General features: G+C 43.9%; 2 protein-coding genes and 1 long non-coding RNA gene across 3 annotated transcripts in view; 2 read left to right on the plus strand and 1 right to left on the minus strand.

The window, feature by feature from the left end:
- The window catches only part of TSHZ1 (teashirt zinc finger homeobox 1), a 58788-nt gene extending 54043 nt beyond the window's left edge, over positions 1–4745 (minus strand). The window contains exon 1 of the mRNA XM_065667874.1: positions 723–4745. Coding sequence (XP_065523946.1) covers positions 723–762 — 40 coding nt within the window. The 5' untranslated portion in view covers positions 763–4745. The remainder of the gene's footprint in view (positions 1–722) is intronic.
- PTGR3 (prostaglandin reductase 3) lies at positions 3627–12678 on the plus strand. The gene is made up of 2 exons (XM_065667875.1): positions 3627–4750; positions 10900–12678. Exons 1-2 carry the CDS (start codon positions 4437–4439, stop codon positions 11822–11824), a joined length of 1239 nt encoding a protein of 412 aa, XP_065523947.1. The 5' UTR covers positions 3627–4436; the 3' UTR covers positions 11825–12678.
- A 5748-nt stretch (positions 12679–18426) lies between these two features.
- Positions 18427–26089, plus strand: LOC136008505 (uncharacterized). The gene is made up of 3 exons (XR_010610112.1): positions 18427–18688; positions 23127–23231; positions 24673–26089. It is a non-coding gene; the product is annotated as an uncharacterized LOC136008505 (long non-coding RNA).
- The last annotated feature ends 363 nt before the right edge of the window (positions 26090–26452 follow it).

The following is a 26452-nucleotide window of genomic DNA, read 5'->3' on the forward strand; positions in this document are numbered from 1 at the left end:
ACTATCACTGCCTTCTGTTTGCCTGATCAAAAGACATCTTTAGAGGTAATAAAAAAAAAAAAAAAAAAAAAAGGGAAAGGAAAAAAGCCTTTTCAACGTGACATTAAAGGCTGCTGTTTTCCAGTGAAATGCACTGGCCAGATGCCTCGTTGTGTCTCATTTTGTTGACTTTTGTTTCGCGAGTGTCAGGTTCAGCCTGGATACGGTCTGACACACTTTTAAAGCAGACCATCCCTGCCCTGGCACAGCGGAGCTCCCTCCCCTCCCCGGCGCTGCCCTGGGCACCGCACACAGGCACACGCGGAACCGCATGCGGAGATTACAGGACTGCAACAAAATGAAGTTTCTAGTTTTAAACGTGTTGGCAACGGCGAAGAGGATGGAGGCTGTCAGGCTCGGCGTGACACACCTCAGGAACTACGCCGATCCCTCCAGCTCCCGCGTACAAAGAAGTACAAACTACAGCCCCTGTCTCATCCCCACCAAGGTGCTGCTCCCCCCACATACACACCACCCCCCTTCTTGTGTCGTGTCCCCCCCCCCGCCCCAAACCCCAAACCCCCGGAGGCAGCCACCCGGGGTGTTTAAATCTGCAGCGGGGCTGGAAGAACCGCTCCCCCCGCGGCAATGCTTCCCGGCGGGTTAACCCCTCCCCTGCCGTGCCCGCGGCACCCCTGCGCCGGCAGCAGCCGGGGCCGGCGCGGGGAGGCGGAGGGTGTTACCTGCGGAGCGCCGGGGTGCCTGCTGCTTTCTCCGCGGCATGCTGCCGCCGCCGCCTCGCCGCCAGCCGCCGCCGCAGAGTTTCCGCGCAGGACTCCTCTTCCGATCCCCCTCTTTTCATGCAGAAACAAACACACACACCCGCGCGCACACACACACAAATAAAAAAATAAAATGGGGGGGGGGGGGGAGGAGAAGGGAGGGAAGGAGGGAGGGGGAGGAAGGAGAAAAGAAAGCGGATTCAACTTCTAATTCCGCCTAGGAAGAGAGAGAGGGAGGGTGGGGAGGAATGGGAGAGAGGGAGAGGAGGAGGAAGGAGGAGGGGGGGGGGGAGGAAGGAGAAAAAGTTTGGTCGGGTTCTCCTCTCGCCCGGCCCGGGTCCCCCCCCCGGGTCAGCTCCCGGCGCGGCGAGCGGGGTGCGCGGGGCGGGGGGGAAGGTGGGGTGTGGGATGAGGCGAGCCACGGACTGGTGACAGGGATGCCAATTTCCGCCGCCACTCCAAAAACTTGCTTAGGAAATGTTTTCATTTACAAGGTTAATTTTCCTCGCTCTCTCACACACGCTCTCTCTCTCTTTCTCTCTTTTAAGTTCCTTATAAGACAAAGCTCTTCGGTCCTCTCGGCAGCAGCAGCAGCAGGGAAGATGCCAGTGGAGATGTGCAAAATAAATAACATTTGATCAGTTCAATCTGTAGCCCAAATCCATTATCTTTCTTTCGTTTTTTTTTTTTTTTTCTTTCTCCTCCTTTTCCTCTCTCCCCTTCTCCCCCTCCTTTCCTTAATCACTTCTTCGTCTTCTTCTCCTCCTTCTTGGCGGTGGAGAGCCGAGCAAGCGGCGGCGATGAGACGGTAAATTCAGTCACTCCCCCCCTCTCAGGCTTTCTCCGAGATCAAAGAGTCTCAAAGCGCAACTTTCTCGCTCGCTCGCTGGATGGCTTGTTTCAAGCTCGTGGATTTGTGTGTTGTTGTTGCTGTTGTTGTTGTTGTTGGGGGGTGGTGGGTGTTGTTTGTTTGTTTTTTTATTGCGTTGATAATTGTTTGTTCATTGTGCAAAAACCGAGGTCGATCCAATCTCTCCTTCTCCTCCCAGCACTTAGTCTAAGAGCAAGAAAGCAAATAATAAAAAGGCGTAAAGCCCCCATACATACATATACACCGGATGGGAAATGTCAGTCACTCCTCCACCTTCCAAACAGTCACAGATCAAACAGTGTCACCACCGGAGAGGACTACTTTTCTTTCTTGCTCTCCTTTTTTTTTCCTCCACAAATCGAAGCTTCTTCTGATACTAAATATAATGCAAACACATTTTTTTATCATGGATTTTTTTTTTTGGTTGTTGATCCTGATCTGCAACAGAAGAAAAAAGAAAAAAGGAACACACACACAAAAAAAATTGCCAAAACCAAGAAAAACCCCGGAGAGTGTGTGCAAAGAGGAAGGGGGGAGGAGGAAGAAAAGACATTCACTGAGTGGGACAGATTAACATGAACTGTCCCCCCCCCCCTAAACTCCTGGGAGAGAAAGAGATCCACTCTCCCTCTCTTCTCTTTTCACTGAAATATAACACACATTCGGATCCCAGGGCTCTCAGACAGCCTCAACTGATAGACAGACACATCGAGCTGCTTTTCCTGCTTCAGTTTGTTACTCCTCCTCCTCTTGCCCACGTCACCCTGACAAGTACAAATAGGTCTCACACAAACCCATACCTGTCAATCTTTTTAATTGCTTTGTTTTCATTTTTTTTCTCCCCCTCTCCCAGAGCTAAACAATATGAAAAAAAAAAAAAGTCGTCTTAATACAGCGCGGCATAAAAGATACCTCATGTGAGACACGCGTTGAGGGGGTTGTTATTATAATCCACTTGCCAAAGTGCTGTGCAAGACGCATGTGCCGATGTAACTTCAGCAGAGGTCTTGTTCCAGCAAACTTAAAAAAATAAATAAAACCCAAAAGGAGGCAGGAGGTGATACCTCGCCATGGCACACGTCGAACCGGCACCGAGTTAAAAAGATGGTTTGTGGAAGATTACACTTCACCCTGACTTTTAAAATACCAACAGATTGCAGAGCAAGAACTGCAGCACACGAAACACACTGCTGTTAATACGTTTCGCGCAGTATGTGTCTGGGGATTTATATAATGTTAACTGCGAGAACAGAAGGGTTCTTCCTTTTTTTTTTTCTTCACTCAAGAAAGCAAATAAAAACTACGCAGCTGATTCTTGGAGGAAAACACTGGGCACTGAAATTCTGCTCTTTCGGGGAATAGGGGACGTTTTTTATTATGAGTGCCGCAAAATTAAGCGGCGAGGTGTTTACACTGGTAGGATGGAGTTAATCCTAGAAGTACTACACGTGAGCAGCTCCTACGCTGGTGCAACATCTCTACCGCGCTATCCCCCTCCCCCCCGCTCCGCGCAGTTGTACCAAGTTGCAATCGGCGGCTCCATCACATTTACTTTGCTCCCTTCACCCAGCCGATTTCCTGCGTAGGTTCCCTCACCAAAACATACTCTACACCCAGAGGTAATACAGGTTTGGAGGTTTTAAGAAGAAAGAAAAGGTAAACCACGTTTGTCTGTCAGGAACAGCGAGCCGGGGGTGTGGGGGGGACGACCGCGACCCAAATGAACTGACAGCAGCCAGTCAACCTTCGCCTCCCTTCAGAACGGCGGCGGGAAGAGAGGGGGCAGACCGCACGGCATTCCCGGCGGCGGGCACAGCTTTCGCCTCTTTAACTCCCCCTTCCTCTTCCTTCTCCTTCGGCTCCGCGCCTCAACTGCCGCAACGGCCGTAACCGCCTCCGCGGCGCGCACCCCGTTCTCCGCGCGGTCGGTCGGCCGGCCGGTAACGTCTCGGGGTTGATTCGTAGCACCTTGCGAGGAAGTGAACGTTTCGCACGGAAGGGGCGGAGCCTCCGCCCGCGGGCAGCGGCTCCTCGGCGGCGGCTAATAACAACATTGGGAGATTAGCCGCAACTTCGCTGCGCTTCTCTCACCGACCCGATAATTCATCGTCCTTTCCTCCTATCTCTATATTAGCATCTTTTTCAGAGCGATAACCTCTTTTTGTAAACTAAAGAATGGGCTGGAGGGGGAGGGGATCCGTGGCGTTTCTCTTTTCCTTCCCCTTTTCCCTTTCTGCCCCCTTCCGCGTTTTTTAAATCCCTTAGCCAGAGGCAGCGTGCAAATTAAAAGCAACCTTTAGGAAGAAATCCGGCCTTCCGTACATCTGCCTCACTGGCAGGCAGAGCACGACCCCGGTCGCCGTCCTTGAGGCACGGCGGCGGTGCGGGCGGGGGCAGGCAGTGCTCCTGTGTGTCTGTCTATAGTGTGTGTGTGTGGCCGGGCGGGTCGGGTACGGCAGAGCCGGGCGCAGCCGCTGGCAGCGGGCTGGCGGGACGGACGGCCGCGGGAGCGGGCCAGCGTTGCTCCTCGGTAGCGCTAGCAACGGCAGAAGAGGACCGGCGGCCGGGGACCATCTTGCGGCTGCTCCTCGGGCGGCGTTTCCGCGTGGCGGAGGGGCAGGCCGGGTGGGAAGGACGGAGGCAGGCTGGAGCTTGCTGCACAGGGCTTTATTTACATACATTAATAGCTGCCTGAGGATAGTTTCTCCTGCCGGCCCGGTGGCGGCGGGTCCTGCGAGCCGCTTGGAGAATCCCGAGCCAAAGCTCTCCCGAGCGAGGGGGGAAGAGGAGAGCCGAGGCAGGGCATGAGTTTTAGCGCAAAAAGCGGCGCTTGGCTGAGCTCCTGGGTACCGCGGTGCTGGTGGTGGCAGCTGTGGCGGCAGCCGTCCTGCGCCGCTGCGGGTCCCGCCTGCTCCTACTTCGGTGGCAGCCGGCCGCGGGCCATCCTGGACATGTCCTACTCCCGTCACTTTCTGGATTTCCAGGGCTCGTCCATCCCCAGCTCCATGAAGAAGCTGGTGGTGACTAAGCTGAGCCAGAACTTCAGGGAAGCGGTTACCCTGCAGCAGGACTCGCCCGTGCCACTCCCGGGAGACGGAGATCTCCTTGTCAGGAACAGGTGAGCGACCGACTGTCGTCCCCCCACCCCGCGCCCCGACCTCGGCCCCCGCCGGCTTCTCGCACCTTGTGGCCTGCTCCTTCACTTCGGAGACCGGCTCCAAAGTTGAGCCAGCTGCCATCTGGCGACTGTTAATTTAATTTTATTGTTGTTGTTTTGAGCGGCTGGTGCCACAGTCCTGTCGCCCCATCCACGTGTGGGGGGTGACACTTCCCCCTCCTCCTCTGCTCATGTTTCTCTGGCGGGTGTATACGTTTGTGCTGTTCCAGCCCGAAGGAAGGGGAACACCTCAGGGCCCCTGTGCCAAGGTGGGGAAGAGGCAACTTTTACACTCTCTGAGCGCCGCGGATGTAGTGAGGCGCCGGGAAGAGCTTGCAGAGTCACTCCCAGGGCTTGTCACACGCACACAGTCCCCGGGCCGTGAGTGTGTCCCTACCGTACCCACACGACTGTGGGGAGACGCTACGGTACAGCCGTGTGCCCCAGCACCCCGATGTGCCACCCTGCATCTGCTGCCCGGCATGCCTCTCATCTCTCCCCCGCCGCGGCCTGGCGCGGCCGGCGCTAGGCCAGCCGTGACTCAGGGCGGGCAGAGGGCTGGGGCCGGCAGCCCTGCCAGCCCCGGCACCACCCCGCCGCTGCGCGCCGAAGGCGGGGGCAGGGCAGCGGCCCGGCCCAGCGCAACCCGGCAGCGCCGCGGCCGCCCTGGGCCCCGCAGTTGCGGGCAGCTTTTCGGAGTGGAGCCGGGTCGGGCCGGGAGTGAGGAGGTGGCATTTTGCTTAACATAATACGCCGTAAACCTTGCGCCAGCGCTAGGACTGAGCGTCCGGCGCGGTGACCAGCTCGCCATGAAATGAAAACTGCTGAGGACAAAACGTGCCCCCCCCCCCAGCTGTCTCCATAAACTGGCTCTCAATGGTTCCTTCCTTGTTGGTCCTTAAGCTAAAAGTAAGCCGGTTAAAGTTCAGAGGTTTCTCTGCCCACGAGGGGAAGCCGAAACTCTGGGAACTTTGGAGCAGACTGCGTGGCTGGCACAGAAGAGAGCAGCACTCTCAGGTTCTTGTCGAGCAAGCAAATCTTAGTAACGCAATTTGCCATGCTCTCTGTTGGAGCTTAAAGGTGTTAAGAAGTACGAAGTTGGCTTGAGAACAATGCTGAAAGTTCTGTTAAGGCAGTGTGTGACTGTGTATGTGTAATCTCTAGCATGTGTCCATATGTAACATATAAATACATGGTAAAGAAAGGGGTAAGGAGAAAGTAGAACAGGGACTCCCCCAGAAGCTGATGAGAAAGCTTCTGTGGCAACTTTAATCCGATGCTGACATCTCCCACTGGAATTTCTGAAACCAAAATTCCCTCTAAACCTCAAATTCTAAGTCACTGTGTTGCTGCATCCACTAATGACCATGAAACAATAATGGCATGCAATAGCCGTCAGGCTGGAGTTAAATTCCTTTTTGTGGAAGAGGTTGAGGGACTTGTGATCCAAGTAGCAGGTCTGTAGTCGGGTAATGTGAGGCAGAGTGACATCCTTGTTTCCCAAATCCCCTTCCCCCAGCTCCTGCATTCGAAGTCTTTCTCATTCTCATCTTCTGCTCTCTCCCCCCTCTCCCCCTCCTCTCTGAATTTAAAAAATTTACTCAGCTTTTATATAGCTTCCAGTGTAACCCTTCCTTTCTCTCTCCCCTCCCTTTGCTGGGTGGGCTCCGTGGGTGCAAGAGGGACATGTACACCTCATGGTGAGAGTTCTGAGGCACAGAGCTCGCCCAGACCGAAGGCAGAAGCTGGTCCACAGTTTCAGACAGGCAATTACTGGGGTTTAACACATCAGCCTGTTACACATGTGTTCCTATACAGACACACACACACACACACGAGTGGGGAGGGAGAGCTGAGAGGTAAAGCCTAGATTTAGAGTTCATACATTTTGTATTTTTTGTGGTGTTTCTTCTCTGTTATTATTTTCTGGGGAATATCACAGAAGACACAGGATCATTCCCTGTGTACAAGCTGCAGCAGGAAGCGAGTTCTGAATGTTTCCCCCTCAGCTGTCACTCTGGGGAAGCATTTTCCTATCCTGAAATGATGAGTCCCTGGCTCCATTTATTTCATTTATTTTTACTTTTTTTTTTTTTTTTTTTTAAGCCCTAAATGCAACTATACATTTTCTAATAGGTAGAAACATATAAGCAAAACAATAAAGGAGTCGAGTTCCAACAGTGCATTTGCAGATTTGTTCATTTTAGTCCTAGTCACACCCATGAATAGTATTAATTGCTTTGAGCTTTTCATGCAAAACAGTCCTCATCCACCACAACAAAATCTGTTTTGGGATTTAGAGCAATGGGAAATGAAAATGTGCTGAGTTCCTGTATGGATAGATATTTTAAAATAAGATGCAGTTAGGGGGAACTTTCTTCCCCTCTTTCTTCTCCTTTAGAGAACTAAGCCAGCAACCCTTATGTCTACTTTTTTACAAAGAAAAAAATAATCCATCCTTTGTTTAGAAATCCTTCAGAACTATAAATCAATTGAAAGTACTATTTTTCTTCAATTCTGTGCAGAAGAGGAGGAGGAGGAGGGGGAAAGGTGAATAAAAAAATCCTTGATGAAGCCACTCAAGATTCATATGGCTATTTGTCCTGGTTTTGGGGAGAGGGGGAGAATGTGGGGGCAGCGTTACTCTGTTTTATGGCAGGATAAGGACTGAAAGGTTCTGAAAATCTGGTCCTTCTTAAAGTTGTTGGGGGATTTTCGAGATTTGCTCAAGGCAGTGGCACATCTAGATTCCAAAATACCTGTAAGGGATTCACTGTTGGGCTGGAAGATGGCAACAAAGTTTCTAGAAAAAAGAGAAAGTTTTTTGACCCGGGGGACTAATGGATCACAGTGGAATAAGCGGAGGACTGTTTCTGCTGAGTGTTTGGTCTAAATAATGTTTTTCTTGCATAGTACTGGTTTGGATGACTTTGTTTTGTCTGCGTTTAAAGCTGTGGTGCTGGTTTTCAGTGTCTCACGCTTTGTTGTGGTATGAAAAGCAGCATTTCCTCCCCTCGGCGGTGTCCTCCTGTTTTCTGTAATAAACAATACGAGGGGTTCAACACTGTTGAGTATAAATAAAACGGGTGACTCAATGTGCGTAATTATTTTGGGAAAAGCCAGTCTCCAGCTTTACCCCCATCCCCCCACCCGCGCGGTTACATCTTTTAATGATGAAGAAGCAACCCTTAGTTAGAAACTGCTAAATCAAATAATGGATTTTTAAGTAAGGAAGTAAAACAAGACAATGCAAAAGATTTGGAACAGGTCTTAAACCCCACCAGCATCCCAAGTAGCTGTTATTTCTGTGTTCTCCTTTTCTCAGTCTCAGAAGTTAGTAAACTGATCTTCAGCCTGTAAATCGTACTTATTCCTACTTAGAAAAGCAAAATAATCTAAGAAACTGTGAGCACATCCTACCAACTCCCTTCTGTCAGCTGGAATGACAAGGCAAATTAGACAATATGTTTTAATCCAGATGCTGCATACTATCCTTTTAATGTGTGAGGAATCCAAAAGACTAAACAATCTTTTTTGAAAAAGAAAAAAAAAAAAACCAAACCAACAACAAAATAAACGCCGTATGACACGAGCAGGAGTTTTGAGTTCGCACACAATAAAAAGGGAGTTTACAAAAATTAGGGGGGGAGGGCCGGGCGGCAGACTGTATTGATTAATAATGATGAGCCAAGGAGAACTGCTTCCCGTGGCCCAGCAGCCCCACGGGGACTGGCAGGGAGCTGGTGCGTGTGTATGCACGCGTGTCTGTGTAACTATGTGTGTGTGCGGGGGGGACGGGATGACCCCTCCACACACATCGGGGCAGCGCACACGGCTTTGTCCTCCCTAGCCCTGCCAGCGCGGGAGCCGGCAGGAACGGGCAGGGTTACCCGGCCCGCCTGCTCTTCTCTCACGGCAGCACCCTTTCTTGAAGCCCCGGGACCCTGCAGCCGGTGCCCGGCCGCCCTAGCCCCGAGGGAAGCTCCGCACCGTGCCCGGAGAGGCGGGGAGCGGCCGGGCAGCACCGAGTTGCGCGCCGCGGCCCCTTGTAGCCGCACGCACAAGTTGCGGTGCGGCCCGGAGGGGGAAAGGTTTGCATCCTCCTCGGCTCCGGAACAAAAGCAACGGTGCGTGTGCTGTTGGTCCTGCTCGTCAAGCGTCTGGCCCGCGGCACGACTTGAACCTTCCCCGCATGCAAAGTTTTTGCCCTCGGACTGGGCTTTACCTGTCTTTGTGCTGTCCCCGCTGCAGAGCAGAGCTGGGAAGAGGGGCAGCTTGTACAGGGAGGGGATGGGGGCTTGTTCTGCCGCCCCTTCCCCAGGGTGCGTCCGCCGGCAGGCAGCATGCGGTGCTGTGCGGTGCGGTTTAAGTGAGGAGGGGGCTCGAACCCGTGGGGAGCGAGGAGCTGACTTTCGGGCTGCGGATGGTGCGGGGCAGGGTGAGCGCCGGGGGGCCGGCCTGGCAGCTAACGAGACCGCCCAGCTGGGAGAGGGGCTGAGAGCGGGGAGGGGGTGAGCACGGCTCCCCACAGGCCTCTCCCCTCCGCAGGAGTTGGGGTGTAAAAGCGGGAGGTGGGTAGCGAAGCGCCGGCACGTCTAGCCTCGGTGGTCCGAGCCCTTCTTCCTGGCGCCCGGGGGACACGGATTGCCTCGGAAGCTGCTGCTCCGTTACCAATTTTTATCCATCTTTTAGCGGTGCTATACGGGAGTTACCTTAAAGCACGGTAACAGAGGATTTTTTATATCTATGAACGAGACGTAGACATTTTTTTTGCGGCTGAGCAGTGAATTAAAGGCAGAATTAAAAAGAGCAACAGTCACTTTCACCTATCTTATGCGTGGTGTATATGTTTATGCGTACGTGTCTTTTTATACATAACACATCACGCTGGTGAAAGTTTGAGGCCCCCCATGCTATAAAGAATGAAGGAAACAAAAATGAGCAAAGCGCTTTTTAGTTCTCCTTGCTCCGTATGCAAGCAATTTTGAACTACACACACAAATTATTTGAGCCTACTGCTAACCAACAATTAAAGTGCCCTGTTTGCATACTTCTGCAGCTTTCCCATGGTATCAAGTACACCTTTCAGGTTGTCACTTTCCATGTGTTCTAACAGTTCTGGTGTTTTCTGTTGCATATGGGTTTTTTACATTTTCCAGTTAACAGAATCATCCCCTTGTCTCTTCCCTTGTCTGTGTGGAAAAACTGTTATGTTTGGGTTTTTTTAAAAAGAGTGTTACTAAAATACTCTTTGTGTTTAAGCTAGATTATAACTTTCTTTTAGGCATTATTTCCTAGTGCTTAATCAAGTTGTGAGAATGTCTCCATGATTTTCTAAAACAAACATAAAACTGGCATCCTTTTTCACCTGTTAGAGGTCAGTAGGACTTGATACTCAGTCTTCCAGTTTCAGTCCCTCTGTGCAAGGTTGTTTTGATGTGTTGCAAGTAATTTATATAAAGAAAAATATTTTAACGCTGACATTAGCTACATCAAAAGGCACATTTGCTGTAGTGACTCCATCAATTAAAAAGTACTTGCCTACAGTAGCATGACCTTGCAAATGACATCGATAGTTAATATGATCATTAGTCATTAACAGTATTATTATATTAAAAAATGTAAATTTGTTGCCAGAATCCACATATTTACCGCTTTGCACGTTTATTCTTCAGTGTTTTCACATCTCGCATAAAGTGGTCAATTAATTTTCATCCTTTAATCTTTTACAGAATTATTTTTAGTTTAGGCCAAATGGACCTAAGGAAAAGACAAGTTTGGTTTTGGGCTTTTTTTGGGGGGAGGGATTGGATTTGGGATTTGGTGTTCTGTTGTTGTTTGCAGGGGGGGGGTTGTGTTGTTTTGAGTTTGTTGGGTTTCTTTGGGTGGTTTTGGGTTGTGGGGGGTTTTTGTTTGATTGTTTGTTTTTTAGCAAATTAATCTTTAATTCTAGACTAATAGAATGTGAACTGGAGTGTACTCACTGTATAGATATACCAATAATCAGTAAAAGTCTTGTACTTATCCCACAAATTTAAATTGAAGGTTTCTCATACAGCAAAGACTTGGTAAGGAATACATCTCGTTAATACATTTTTGTTTTCTTCTAGATTTGTCGGCATTAATGCATCTGACATAAACTACTCAGCTGGCCGATATGACCCATCAGTTAAACCACCATTCGATATAGGGTTTGAAGGTGTCGGTGATGTGGTAGCGTTAGGACTCAGTGCTAGTGCCAGTTATACAGTGGGTCAAGCTGTGGCCTATGTGAAACCAGGTTCCTTTGCTGAATACACAGTTGTGCCTGCCAAGCAAGCAGTTCCTCTACCCTCTGTGAAACCTGAGTTTCTTACTTTAATGGTAAGTGGTGCTACTGCATACATCAGTTTGAAGGAGCTGGGAAACCTGTCTGAAGGCAAGAAGGTTCTGGTGACAGCAGCGGCTGGAGGAACGGGCCAGTTTGCTGTACAGCTTGCGAAGGCGGCAAAATGCCATGTAATTGGAACCTATTCCAGTGATGAAAAGGGTGGTTTTCTGAAATCCATTGGCTGCGACTGTACAATCAACTATAAAACTGAAAATGTTGAATCTGTTCTTAGGAAGGAGTACCCTGAAGGTGTGGATGTAGTGTATGAATCTGTTGGGGGAAAGATGTTTGACTTGGCTGTTAACTCCTTGGCTACCAAAGGGTGCCTCATAGTTATTGGGTTTATCGCTGGCTACCAAAACCCTACTGGCCTCCAGCCTGTTAAAGCAGAGTTATTGCCAGCAAAACTGTTGAAGAAGTCTGCCAGCATCCGGGGCTTCTTCTTGAACCATTACCTTTCTGAATACAAAGGGGCTCTGAAGGACTTGCTCGAGATGTATGAAAGAGGAGACCTGGTTTGTGAGGTGGACTTTGGAGACATGTCTCCGGAGGGCAAGTTCACTGGCTTGGAGTCTGTATTCCGTGCTGTAGATTACATGTACATGGGAAAAAACATTGGAAAAATTGTAGTTGAATTACCTCACTCTGTCAACAGTAAGCTGTAAAAACAGAACAATGATATAAATCAGCAGAGAGAAAATGGGCACTTTATGCCTCAGAATTACTAGAAACAATTTAATTTTTTTTAAACTTAGTAATGGATGCTATATTAAAAAACATCATTAAGGTGTTAATAAAAGTTTTGTGTTTTTTTTTTTTTTTTTTTCTTATGAGTACTTAAATCAGTGGCTGTAGCATGGACTTAATGGGCCTGTGTTTGATTCTGTCACTTAGGCTAGTGTGAGACAAGAATATTGTTCTTGACAGAATAAGTCTTAATGCAGAGGCAGATTTAGTCTGTCAGACTGGCTTGATAGGACTTTATATATAGTTCAGCTCAGAAAAAAAAAAAGTAATCTTTTAACAATTTTGATTCCCTGATTAAAAATAAAATAGAACAGGACTAAGTAACCAGTTCTGTCTTATGGTGGCTCTGTTAATCTCTGTGTGTTTCTGGAAAAAATTATTCTCTTGATTGTTTGTCACAAACACGATAATCATAGTTCAGTTGCACCATGGATCATAGTAATATTCCTTGGCTGGTTACACAGAGAAATTTCTGACATGTCAGTAATATTAAGCAACTTGAGGTTTGTTTTTTTGTTTGTTTGTTTTAATGATGTCTTTCATAACTGTAAGCAACTGTGCAATTTTCTTTTAAATCTTTAACTCCAAGTTGCAACATAATCTCATTTTCTTGCCTTTTCATTTGCTACTGTCACTGTTTACTGCCCCCTCCCCCCCTTTTAGTCAGTATTGCAAGATTACTGAAGTGGGGTTTTGAGCCATGTTCACGTGTGTTCAGGTCCTGTACTTTTTTTTTTTTTCAGATTTAATAAAGTTTAAAAAGCTATTTAAATATTTGTGGCATTTATTCATATTGATACGGTTCTTGCCAACTAGCTCCTCTGTAGATAATCACTGTGTCGTACAGTTCTTTGACTGATGATTCTTGATGAGACTTCCCATAATCAGGCTGCTATTTGTACTTCTACGGAATATTGCTTCTGCAGAAGCCCTGTTACAAAGAGCAAGGCCATTTTAAATCTACAATCACAGAACCTCGTACACATGCTGACGCTCAGTCATAGATTATCTAGGGAGTGCAGTTAAAAGGTTTTGTAAAGTTTTGAAAATTCTTCCTCACTTAATAGATACTGTTAACAGTACATACATTGGGAATTCCAGCTAGAAGTGTAAGATTTTCCAAAACAATAAAATACTTTAAGCTGTGCTTGCTCTTCATCTTTTTTCCATAGCAAATGTTTAAGATCTTCAAGGCTGATTTTGCCACATCCTTTGAAATACATACATTTGTATGCAGTTGGAGAGATGGAAAATTCCTAAGATCCTATGCCTAATAATAAATGTAATGATAGGCTGATAATGTCTAGGAGTTGAAGGGAAAATCCAGGGTAAACTTAATTTTTGGACATTATTCAGGACTGACTGTACATGACATTTTAAAAAGTAACATGTAGGAAAAGCATTTTGTTCAGCGGTACAGGCAGTAGAAAAAGTATTTTTAACTTTAATTTAGCACATTCTTATTGTATTTTTTTAGTGCATATGTCATTAGAATTGTGTGAGCAAAGAACTGTCTCTTTGGGCTGACTATGGGGTTTAGTCCCACTTGGGAGGATTTTGGGTAAAGGCTGAGTGGCTTGAGTCTTTGTTACCAGTTCTGTTATCAAGCTGAAACCACTATGATCAAACAGCTATGAATTTTGTTTCCACCAAGGTCTGCAGTTGGAAACATACTTCCTCTTGCCCCTCTAATATGGCAAATTTTGTGGTGTTTTGTGTGTTTTGCATATTTAAAAGGGCATGTTGGCCTACCAACTGGATGCTAGAAAGATGGAAACACTCAAGGACTGCACAAGATCAGAGCACACAAAATTCTCACTATTTTGTTCCTAGGCACATGGTTTCTTTTAATCTTCAGAAAAAAGGCAGTGCCCTCGGTCAATAAATGCGTCTTAAAAAAAAAGATGTTGGGATGCACTGGGGCAAAATACAGATAAAAAGAACACAATTGGTTACATCTGTGATATGTGCAGAAGAGTTGACTGGGTGACAAATTAAGTTCTTGCAGTCAAATGTGAAAACCAATCCAAATGGGTTAATTTCAGAGGTGTTGATCATTGTCAGGCCAATAGATTTAGGTGTTTCTAAGGCAGTGAATTCCAAATGTTTTTGTCCTAAAAATTTCTTCTTGCAATAGGATTCTGTTTGGACATACAGCATTCTGCTTTCTTTTTAATATGTTACTTCATATATAACATTGAGTAATGCAACTTCCCCAGGCTCTTTCACTCATCAAAATAAGGAAAGAGGGACCGTTGGAAGGTTTACATATATATATATATATTCAAATATGACATTTGGTGGGTTTGATTTTGGCTTCAGGCTTATTATTTAGCACTTTTGTACGGGTTATAGCATTAATAAAAAGTTTTAATTTGTTATATGCAGAACTTGTATGGCTAGTGTACCAGTTTTTTAGCTTTTCTGGTGTTTGGGTTGAGCTGTGGCTGCTGAGCTTGGCCTTTTCTTCAAATGCCTGGATTGAGCTACAGGGGTAACTCAGGATATGATTGCTGTTCCACAGATGAAACCAGAATGAAGAAGTAATTTTTGTTTTTAAAGGTATAATTTCTATCATTTAGATTGCTGAAAGAGAGCACTGTCAACAGGGAGAGAGTGGAAAGTATTTCTGAAACAATTTGATGAAGCTTTTCAGCTGAGATTCATAATAATTTTTTGTTTGCAGGGTGAAAAAGCCAACTTCTCTTTATTTAAAGGTATATTCTGCAAACTTACAGTTATGGAAGCAGGGCTGACTTTGAGTAAGTAAGCTATGATGGATTTAAATAATGTTTAAATATTAGATGGGTAGGAAAATGTATATGGCATGCACACACTGAGAGGTTTAAATGATGATAGGACATTGAACATACAAGGAAAAGAAATACTTTAGAGTCACAGCAAGGGATTAATAACAATACACTTAATATGCTTGCAGAAAAGGTGTATTAAAAGCTGTGTGCACAGTGGGGACTTAAATGATTAAAAATAATAATACATTTGCCTTGGAAGTACTAAGTATACTATACGTAGAGAGCAGGGATTTAAATAATAATACTATTAATAATAGCAGCTCATTGAGATGTGGATGCTAGCACTACATCCTAATTTTACCTTTCTAAATGAATTTGCTACAGAGGAATCTGGCATTGTTTGCTGAGGCTAATAGCAGAATTTCCCTTTCCTACACACATATGCTTCTGTGGAAAAACAACAAAGAACTAGATGAAGAGCCGGCTTTTTTTCCTGAGTCTGTCACATGTGTGCATACGCACGCGCACATGGACACACTCATACTCACTCTCTCCTGGCCTGCAACCCTCAGCACATTTTACAGATGTGCTTTCTACTTAATTGCTATGCTGGAATCTCCTAACATCTTTTGAATTGAGTTAGATTTCTACCAAGCAATAGTTTGCTATATACTTTTACATGTGCATATCCGTGTGTGTGCGTGTATGTGTATACAAGGTATATATTTAATAAGTGGATATGAATAACTGCTGTGTCGTGTAAATACAAATAATTACAGTCTCTCCAGGAAAAGTTTGAGGCAGTGTTTTCAGGTATTATGTATATTCTACTTCTGTCTGAGGAGTAAAGAAATTTCTCTGCTGAATAGCTGTTAGTATCTATTTTACAAGATTTACTCATTTTCAGGTACCTAATGTAGCTGCTAGCATGCATGCACGACAATACAATTTATATGGTAAATGGAACCAAATAATGGCTTCACTGAATGTTATGGCTGCACTGAAGGGAAATGTCACGGTAAATAGCTGCCAAATTATGGATCATGCCGAAGTGTCACAACTGCACTAAAGACAAATAGCACTAGAGGCTATTGCCACTGTGACGCTTTTGAGTTATGAAGAAGAGGAGCAGCCTGATGTGAGCCTCTTTGTGTCCTCATTATAGCAAAGGGTTACTGGTGCAGTCCTACGTGGTGGCTAGTTATTAATCTGTTGTTTTCTGATCTAACAGCTGTAGGAAACCAGGAAATCTTTTCCTTGCTTTATGAATACATGTACACATCCACAAACAAAGAGAAACCTGCACGTTTTATGAATGTAAATGTGTACGGGAAATGACTGGTAATGGAAAAATGTTGTAATAAAATAATCTAATCAAAGATTATTATTAAATTTAATATCATATGTGTCTGAAAGCTTTAGTTGCTTCTTATGCAGATAGATGTGTGAAATATAAGCAATAATGCACTTTCTCTCTTTGTAAAGACTTGAGTAGTAAGGACATTACCAGCTAAATTGCTTCTTCTAAACTGAAGTGTGTCCCGGTTTCTTTCATTTTAATGGGAGGGTAATAAAGATGAAAGACTAACATTTTAACTGATGGATCCCTTAAGCTACAGAATCGAAATTTATTATGTTTTGAGGGAATATGCTAAATCCTGACATGTGGAAAGAAGCAGGGAAATCCCAGGTAAAATAAAAGCAAAGTAGCCTTTTTTTTTTTTTTTTTTTAAATATGCATACTTTCATGAATGGAAAACTACATCCTGCTTTACTTAAAGTGACAAAACAATACAGGTCTCTGTGTAAAAAAAGGTGGGGGAGAGATATTTGGAGAGGAAAAAAAAGATTTGAAAACGGAGGGCTATCACTCAGCAAGTGGTCTCTTCTTTCTAGGATCACTTTTCAAACCCTGCCTGCAGTGCTCAGGGAAGTGAGTTCGATGCTCTGCACACTATTGTACACACCACAAACGTACCATCTATAATGCAGCACAATTGTCAGTTGCTGTTTTACAGGGGGACCTGGTCTGAACAATCATCGTGGATAAATTACTTTCCTATTCTACAGCAAGTGGCCTTCCTACCATGTGAAGCTTAAGGTCATTGGCAGGGCAGTGAGGGAGAAGCTTATGTATTAGTTAACTCTAATGCACTAATAGTATTCAGATAGGGGAACTATACCAATTAATTACAGTTAGGTTTGTTCATTGAGAATGGGGGGTGATGAAGAGTTATTGTGCTGAGATGCATACATGTACGTGTGTGTATGCATACATATATATATATGTTTGCTTTCTTGCTATGATACTCCTATAGGTAACTTATTTTTCTTTTTTTATTTAATGTCTGCATTAAAGCCTTCAATATTTGTCATTGCAAGAATCCAGATTTTAGAAATCAGAAAATGTTCTAAAAAGATTTTTATACTGTACTAACGCATTCTGCTCACAGTTTTTACAGTGTAGTCTAAAGGGGGATGGGAAGAAAAAACCTGTCAAAAATTAAGTAGAACATCCTTGAATGGCAAACAGCATGCCCAGAATTTATGTACAACGCAGTGGCAAGTAGCTGCTTCTTATTAAATGAAAATCCTGTATTATGTACTTCAGGAACATTCCAACTAATGAGTATGTAATGTCCTTAGTATAACACAGAACTTCTTTTTGTGTTCACAACCACAAGATGCTGGAAACTTGACAAATGATATCATTTAAGACAGATGCCTGCCTTAGGGACCTGTTTTTTGGCTTCCTGTTTCTGGTTTTTATTTCAATAACATTTGTAATTGCCACAGGATCTGTACCTGTGTAGTGTTTTAACCCCTTCACATATACCCTATTGCATTAACTCCTTGGGTAGGTAGTTGGGAATCCTTTCTTTTTAATTTTTCTTTCTTTTTTTCCCCCTCCCCAGCTGGTGTGTTCTGCCTCTCTTGAGCAGAGATATAAATAAAAGCTGGGCCTTATTAGACCAGATGAAATGGTAACGTTAAAGGGGTTAAATGCTTACTGCACTAGCTGTGTTTTACTAGCGCAAAAGTACATGTAGAGCAGACCCAAGGCAAAACCCAAGAAACTGTATGGCTTGCTGATAAGCAGGTATGTCCTGCTGATTCTCAGTGAGAGACAACAAAACTGTGTATGCAGCTCAAACACATAATACTTTGATCTCAGTTGTATTTTCCAATGTACCTTACTCTTCTTTAAACTGGCATTCTTTACTTAGGTTATAGGTCAGGAATGTTTTTGACATCACTGCAATTGATGCTGGTTACAAGGGGTGTTTTGGCAGTCCTGGTTCAACGCGAGTTGTAACTCAGAGCCTTCTTCAAGTAAAGCCCTAATCACCGGACATCAGCAGTTTTCAGCTCCCCAGGTGCTCAGCACAGATTCTGGCAGACTGCAAGAAACTTACCGGCAATCCAGAGCAGCCCAGAGGCTTTTGTGGTGTTTATAGCATGTTTGGCTTTCTTGTAGGCTTTGCAGAAAAAACACGTTACAAATAGGCTGTGTACAGGAAGCTTACGTGGTTCTGCACAGGGAAGTTTTCACATTGAAACTTTACTAAATCCTACACGGTGCTGTAGTAACAAATAAGGACTTGGAAGGAGCAAGAGTTCTTGGCACCTATTCTGCAGGTGAGAGTTTTCTACTTGTCAGAAGCACTTAGCTCTTGTGTATTTGCTGTGCTTTCTGATGTCATTTCGAAGCAAAAACTTTACGTTCAAGCCTTCTGTCACAGGACATGTAGTCTCATTGCACCTGCCTCCACTGTTAAGGCAAGTTTATCCTGTGAAGTGTTGAACAACCTTATCTTTCTTCAGAACAGGAGCTGAGGACTCTGAAAACCTCAAGAAACGTCTCTGTTTACTGGAAGACCAGACAGCACATCATACAAACATACCCTCCGGGCTTTCTGTAGGAGGAGGAGGAAGTCTTTATCTTCCATCACAAAAGGGAGGTCAAAAGGACCGAGCGAGTGCCAGGCCAAGTCACTTCTGTTGTTCTAGAGTTCATTTTTGGAGGAGGTAGGCAGGCACACAAATCTCATTATGTGTTATGAGGCTCTGTGCACAGGCTTCTTGCATGCTCTCTTAAAAACCTTACCCTTAAGGGGCTAATTCACAAAGGGAATAGAAGGAAAAGGAAATTTGTATATTTCTGGAAGCAGTAAGACATGACATGCAGCACGGTTCTGGCTGATTACAGCATGCCTCAGGTGAGCTGGGAGGCACGAGGCCGTGAGCCAAGTGATTTCAACCTCCCAAGAAAGACAACTCCACAGAAATGCGTTGTTTGGCATGTCTGATTGCTACAAAGGAAAAACACTCCGACTTCATTCACACTGGCATGACATTATTGGCGTGACTGTTTCTGGCAGCCTATTGGAAAGTTTTATTTGCATCCAGAGTTTTGAAAGCCATTTCATAACGTTAAACAAGGGTAATGCTGAAAGCGGCTGGGTTATTTGCCCCTTGACACCTATGCGTAATCCCTCATTGAAGCCCTAATGAGAGGTTCTCCTCAGGTTGCGTTACTTACGAAATAACCTCTGCACACAAACAGCATAACATAGCTTTCCTCCCTGCATAGGGTGTGGCAAGGGTAGCCAGAAGGAAGTGGATCGAGTGTGCTATTTTTCCTGTATTCTCAGTAATTGAGATGCAGAGTCAGTTACTGGATCATTTGACTTCTTACTGAGCTGGGAAACCTCAATCTGCTATCACAAGTGCCTACAAATAAGAGATATTGAGTTGGTTTCCCCTCCTGGGAATGTAAATGAGGAGCAAGAATAACACTCTTGAAACAGTGTAAAAACCATCTCCGAGGAGAACCTGGCTCTTATTTCTCTCTCTGTATGTGTTCATGCTACTGGAAAGAAACAGTTCTAACACAGACCAGCAGTTCTAACACAGACCAGCCATTTCCCAGGGCCTCCCAATGACTCCCAAAGTCTTGGGAAATCCAGCATGTTCATAGTTGCTGATGTTAAGAGCTACGGTAAGAACAGCAGCAGCTTTGCAAGTTCTGAGCTCTCTGATGATGGGTGGTGGCAAAGCAAGCCTTGCTGAGGAGAAACTGCTAAAAAGGCAACCCTCCAGTTCTCAAGTATTATTCTTTTCTGCATGAATTCAAGTGTGAGGGACAGGTTATTGTCCATCCCTGTTTAATAAACATCTCCTTCCTCCCCGCCCCTAAACTCCTCTCTTATCTGATAGTTATTCTTCCCTTCCCTTCTCCCTCTTTCTCTCCACCTCCCTCCCTACTCCAAATAAAAGAGAAGGGTGAAATAATCATAGTGTGGGAGGCTGCTGGAAGTGTTTCAGGCCTTTCTTTCCCTTTGCAGAGGGGAGGTCAGTTATCCTTGTCTGGTAACATGCCTATATCTAACAAAGCACACAGAGTTTTGCCTATAGGCTCTGCAACAAAATTTGAGTAGATTTATAGCTAATATATACGAGTTTCCATTTTACCACAGAAATAGAAATAATTTTTGTTTTCAAAAACCGAGATCTTTTCTAGTGAGATGAGGCTAAAAAAAAAAAAAAAAAGAGCCCCAAAAGAACCCACAGAGGACTATTTCCAAATGATTTCATTTGCAGTGTCTTTCATTCTATCTGTTAATGCTACAGTTCAATGTGATGAGGCTGCTTCTATTGCATTTCTTCCTTTCCTGTTTGTGAAAAGCTGACATGTCCCTTAGTGACAAAATACACATCATGGTGCAAAGGAGGAGCCAAATAGTCCCCCTTTTCCACAAAGCTGAATTTGTAGCAGTACAAAACAGTTCAGCAGCAGTTCACATGATATGAACCAGAATTCTATAAGGTGAATGGAGAGCTGCAGATAAAACACACTGTAAAGAACAAAGGTTGTATCTAGAGGGGCAAAAACGGACACTGGTGGTGGTGGGGTGTTCAGCTGACTGGAAGAAAGCCAAAGTTTGTGCTTCACATCAGATAAGTTCAACAAGTAGCAACAGGCTTTTCTTTCTCCCTGAGTAAATCAGATATAGTCCTAAATCTAACAGCAGTACTTCACAAATCTGCAGTGAGAACTAAGGACAGTGTGCTTACTTTCTAGGTTATTTTCTTCCACCTTTCTCGCATTCTGTCGCATTTTCAACTAATTACAGGCAAACACATGGTGGGGAGATGAAGGCAGTGATTTCTTTGCTTTCAGAAATATAGTCAGGACTCCACTTGTCATATATAAATGGCAGTAGTACCTCTTAAAGCTTTCAGTAAACATAATGTTGATAGTGCCTTCATGATGGCTGGAGGGGAGTGAACACAATCATTCAGGCTTAGATTTTGTTGGGACTTCCCAGCATAATTTTGCCAGAGTACAACTGACATCCACACTCATCCAAATGATGGAAAAGTTTCTCAGCCCTTGAAAGCTAGCCGTACTGTGTTGGAGGGAATACAGGGAATGGTATTTTTCCAGTGCTTTCCTATTTATCACACAGTAAGTGGAAAGGTTGAACATCCCCCAGTTCTGACACTTGTACACCAGGCACTGTGTATGAAGGTGCATGAAGGTCTGAGTGATTTTAAAGAAAACAAGCATATTTGCACTAGTAACCTGTCTCACTCCGAGAAGATACGGTCTGAGAGTGCTGTGAGTGAATTTGTCTTTTTGTTCAATTCTGTACTAAAAAAAAACTACCAACCCTAACACTCAGTCTTATCCTCTGCCCCAGGGCTGCCCTGGTTCTGTGCCTGGCAGGCTGGCTTTGCTCTGAAGCTCTCCATAGCTTGTATATTTTAATGCCTACACTGATCTTCAATCAGAATTGCCCTGGCCTTCCAGTGAAAATACGCCAAAATGTCACAGGTTTCCAAATGAAATGCAAATACTGAACTTTCTGAAATTTACTGATAGTATTTTACCCCTTTACTGCATCTGAGCTGTACCAATGAGACAAAATGGAAACAAGGTTTTAAGATTCCTGATAGGAAAGGGAAAGCTCTTTGCACTTGGCACTCCACAGATGTCTCAGCTGGATGGCCTGTAACACCTCCCGAGAAGAATAGGAGTCCTCTGCTTGCTCACTCACTCACTCAGCATAATGAAAAGAAGCAATGAAATACTCAAAGTCAGGTCAGCCTACCTTTTGCTGTACGTAACTGTTATTGCACACGTCACAGCAGCAGGTGCAAAATAAATACCTGGATAATGGAAACCATTTGCTTTGCCTTTAGCCGCAGGCATCAGGTCTGATTTACTGGTGGCTGGCAGCTAGAGAGCATGGGAGAGCCAGGTCCCTATAGCTAGCCTCACCTTTACGCACTCAGACATGGGAAAAGATGGCCACAGTGGAAGCTACTCTGGAGGAGACCACACGATTTTTCTCCCATGCCCTCCTCCCCATCCTCCCTACTATTCTGCCAGAGCAGGGAGATTTAGCAGAGCCATGAATCTATGCTTATGCACTGCCCTTTCATCATTTGGACCTCGGTGGATGTACACAATCCGGAGCAGTCTTTGCTCAAGGCAAACAAAGTAAAGGAGGAGAGTGACATTTCAGTCTTTCATTGCAGAGTCATTCAGGTCACTTGCTGAAATTATAGACACCAGCTCCAGCAATGTTAACAGCCAACTTTAGATTATTAACCATCCTTTGGATAGCAGTACATTTATGGTGCCAGCGTGCAGAGAATTCCTCCAAATTATAGGGTGTCCTAACACAGACGGTCAAACCACATGGACCTCTAGATGCAATAAGCAGTGTAATTAAGTCTGTTTTCTCATTTGTACTTTCCTAGCAGCACTCAAAATACGCTCTCAACCACTGGATGCTGCTCTTTGCATCAGGCTATGAAAGGAGATAAGAGTGAAGGGTGCCTTAACAATAGCTCATTAAGGAGACCTCAAACATTTTCTCTTATTGCATTATTTATGTTTTGGGTGATAATAAAACACTGTTTCCAGGGCAAAGTGCACTCAAGAAGCTTATTGGCTTGTAGGTGGTTTCATTTGATTAGATTTCGAAAGGGGAGGGCTACAGAAATTTCTTTTACGTGCTTGCTTTCCTGAAAATGGGGGTTTTTCTTCCCCTCATCAGGCCGTACATTGTCAATGCCGCTGAGATCCACCAACTTCTTTAGCCCTTTCAAATATTTATAGGAAAGGCGGTGACTGGTTTTTTTGCCTCCCCTATGAAATTCTTCTTCACTGCAATGATCACTGGCATCCTTGGTAGAATCGCTTTTTAATATCATGACCTTCTGCATACAAGCAAATAAACATGAAGAGGACTTAAACATTCAGATTCCTGTGAAAAGATCATAAAGCTGATTTCACACAAAAGAGCCCATGTTAAAAAACCTCAACTAAAAAATAATAATACGGATAATGGTCATGAATGTTTATTCCTACTCCTTAAATTATATTTTATAGGTAGTCTAGAACTACATTAATTACAGTCTTTCCTCGTATTCTTTCTTTATTCTCCTACAGAGCCATTCTGGTTGTGTAACACTGATGCAGCACATTTCATTAGCTGTGTACAGATCCAAGAATAAATTTTGGCCTTGACCGTGGAATGTTCACCCACTTTCAAGTGTAAGTAAAAGAACTGAAACTAATTAACTGGAAACTGCAAGTGCTGAGAACTCCTTTTTTATTATAGTGAAACTCCCATCTCTTTAGCTTTTCCTCTGTTCCTTCTCAGCTATAAATGTAACATTAATGACTATTAAAGCTAAAAAAGCAAAAAATAAAACAACCAACCAAACAAAAAAGCAAACACCAAAGCTGGAAGAGGCAGAAGGGATAGAGACTATCAGATATTCCAAAGAGAATGTGGGAGAATTTAGGTTGAAAATAGAGGCTATGCCATGTAAGATGCCAGGTCTGCTCCTTGGTATGGAGGAGCCTAACAGAGTTCATAGGCTGTGAAGGGATCCCCGTGTCTGTAAGTAAGAATTAAGAGACCAGACAACAACTAGAAAGAACTGTTCTTCATGTTCTTTCAGGCTTGGAAAGTGTCCACTAAATATGCTAAATGTGGAGAAGAATGGCATCTTGATACTAAATGAGAAAGCATTGTTTAAGTAATTAATATCAAGTACAAATACTTTCATTATCTGAAAGAGTCTAGTAGCTAAAAAACAAAGAACCATGGGGAGGACAAAAGATTTCTGATTTTCAGTATCATAGGATTAGTTTGACTGTATATACTATTCACTGCCTTTCTGCATTACAGATCACCGAGATCTCCATCCAGAAATACAATGTACTGGTATTCATCTTGTCAATGATATATACTCAGAGGGCTATTTCTCTAATTGATGGCTTCATCATTCAATTCAAGATGCATAAGGATAGCTATTGTTATCTAACACTATCATATGTTCCCATTGTTCCACACTTCTCTCCTTGTCAATAGCATCCAAGATAGCCTATCTAAATCTTCAAGATAGCAAAAAGAAGGTGCATTATTTGTTGACTCCACACATTGCATTATTAAACGTTTGTGAGCAACCTGCACATCTTCCGACTGACAATTAAAATCAGACAAGAGAGTACACCAATACAAATAAATACTCAGTTAAATGAAGGCTTTGCATTGAATTCTTAAAGTATTATAATTCAGGTGCTTGCCAGCAGGCACTCAGTTGAAATCAGGACAGTGACGTGAGTGTGAGAATGAACTGTGTATAAAAGGGAAGAAGGCAGATTGCTTTATGGTGGAGTCATGGCAGAGGTTTGACAGGAAATGCTTCTCCCAGTACAGCTAAGCAGGGAAGGAGAACCCTATTATATGGATGAGTGGGGCCGGCAATGGCATCTTGTCATTCTAACTTGTATAAGTAAGCAAGCTTAATTGCTCCTTGTCTTTTCAAGATGACTTTCCACCAACAATCTCATTATCACACACATATGTTTATTGCACATATCCAAGTCTATTCACACAGACCTGAATGCAGTGAGGAGAGTGGCAGAATTATGTTATCCAGTAACATTGGTTTTTCTTTTTTTTTTTCTTTTTCTTTTTAACCAGATGGATGTGACCTGCCTTCTTCTGCGACTAACAGGGTAACCAGAGGCAGTGGAACATACACCAGGACTAGAGAGAATAAAACCAGAGGGAAAGCAAGCTGTCAAGAGAACAGTGTACTGAAAAGGAAAAATGTAAAACATGACTTCTATTTACCATGATTAATATGTAAAGTTAACATGTTTGTCATGGAATATATTAATATGTATGTTTTCCCATTATGTAGATCTTTTCTTATATTACTTATTAGAAAGGGATATAATCACAATGATGGGGCAAGAATGCCACTTAAAAATTAGGTGATGCCCAGTCAACATAATATAACCACTACAGTGTCATTTCTGATTTAGATGTGGTGATATCAGTGTAATTGCCGCTGGGAAGAAATTATAATGGCTGTTAATGATAAATAAAATGACAAGAAGGAGGATCCTCCTTCACATATAATTCCAAGCAAAACTCAACTGCTGACTTCCTTAAGCACTCAGTGCCATTCACTGATGAAGAGGAAATAAGCAGGTTTATTGTAGCTGCATGGCCATACAAACTGCACTGTCATTTCCTAAGCCTGAGCTTAGACACTATGGGTCTAACAAGATTTCACCACACTATTTTCACTCAGGAGAAATGTAATAGTGAAGCTCACATGAAGTGAATCTTAACACAAAGTTAACATTATTCTAACAGAAAGCACTGTAGCTAGCAAACACAAACATAAGCAAAAATAGGGTGAAGGCGAGTATACAATCATGCACATGGATACTTTTCAAAGCTCTTAAATACTCCAGCTTTGTCTCTGTAAACATAGGCAGCCTTAACCCATGGATCAAAAGACCTTCCTACATTTGTTTTATATCATAAATGTGTCAAGAATGAGCTACACAAAGCAGCGTTCACCCACTGCACATGGCTTGTAAGCCTAGTTGAGAGCATCTTTCAACTCATTCACACATTAAAAGCCAGGAAACCAACATCTGATTACTAGTCCTAGCATTAAGATCAAAGACCATATCTTCCCATCTGTGAAGAGCAAGAGCCCAATTCTTCTTACTCTGCAATTACAGAAGACTCAAAACACAAAATCAACATTATACTCCAGATCCCATGAATAACACAGTTCCAGTCTATAAAAGCAGAAAGCACCAAGTATAACATACATGCATTTTTTTTCCTAGACGTTGTGGAAAGAAGATAAGTACAAGCAAATCTGTAGTCACATCTTCACAATACTCCCAGTCTGCAGCCACACAAAGCTCAGTCTGCTTGATCCACGGGCATTATCCTACTGTCTAAAATTATGACACCTCTTAAATGACACCTGCCATTTACTCTGCGTTTGGTATCTTCTAAATCAATTGGTAAATGATGGTGTAAGGGTTAAATTAAAACAATGCATTAAATTAAAACCACAGAAAAGAAACAGGCAGTGTTGGTTGACCTGTTATTTCATTATCATTGCTAGGTTTTTAGTTACCTGTTAGTCAAGGAAGCTTAAAAATACAAATAAATAAAATGGCAGCCTTAACCTGGAGAACGAACCTGTCCACTTTCAGGTGAAACTGATTTTCTAATTCAGTTCTAGCTGATGCAAACTGGTTTACTTTTGGACACATATAGGCAAAGAGGGCAGGGGCAGTGAAAGAAGATAGAAGGATGAATAGTGTATAACACGTTTTGCAAAATATGGCAGATTAACACAGAGAGGACCCTAGTAAAACTTCTGAACCACCAGTCTAGCATTTTGAGGTATATGGGATTTTTCTCTTTATTTTGGTGGCCTGTT

Source organism: Lathamus discolor, chromosome 2, assembly GCF_037157495.1.
Source record: "Lathamus discolor isolate bLatDis1 chromosome 2, bLatDis1.hap1, whole genome shotgun sequence".
NCBI classification, from domain to species: domain Eukaryota; kingdom Metazoa; phylum Chordata; class Aves; order Psittaciformes; family Psittacidae; genus Lathamus; species Lathamus discolor.

Bases quoted from the DNA above. Each gene is read 5' to 3' on its own strand.
- PTGR3 (XM_065667875.1), top strand. From the start codon at position 4,437: ATGAGTTTTAGCGCAAAAAGCGGCGCTTGGCTGAGCTCCTGGGTACCG. The intron at 4,751-10,899 runs GTGAGCGACCGA...GTTTTCTTCTAG, and splicing joins GATCTCCTTGTCAGGAACAG to ATTTGTCGGCATTAATGCAT.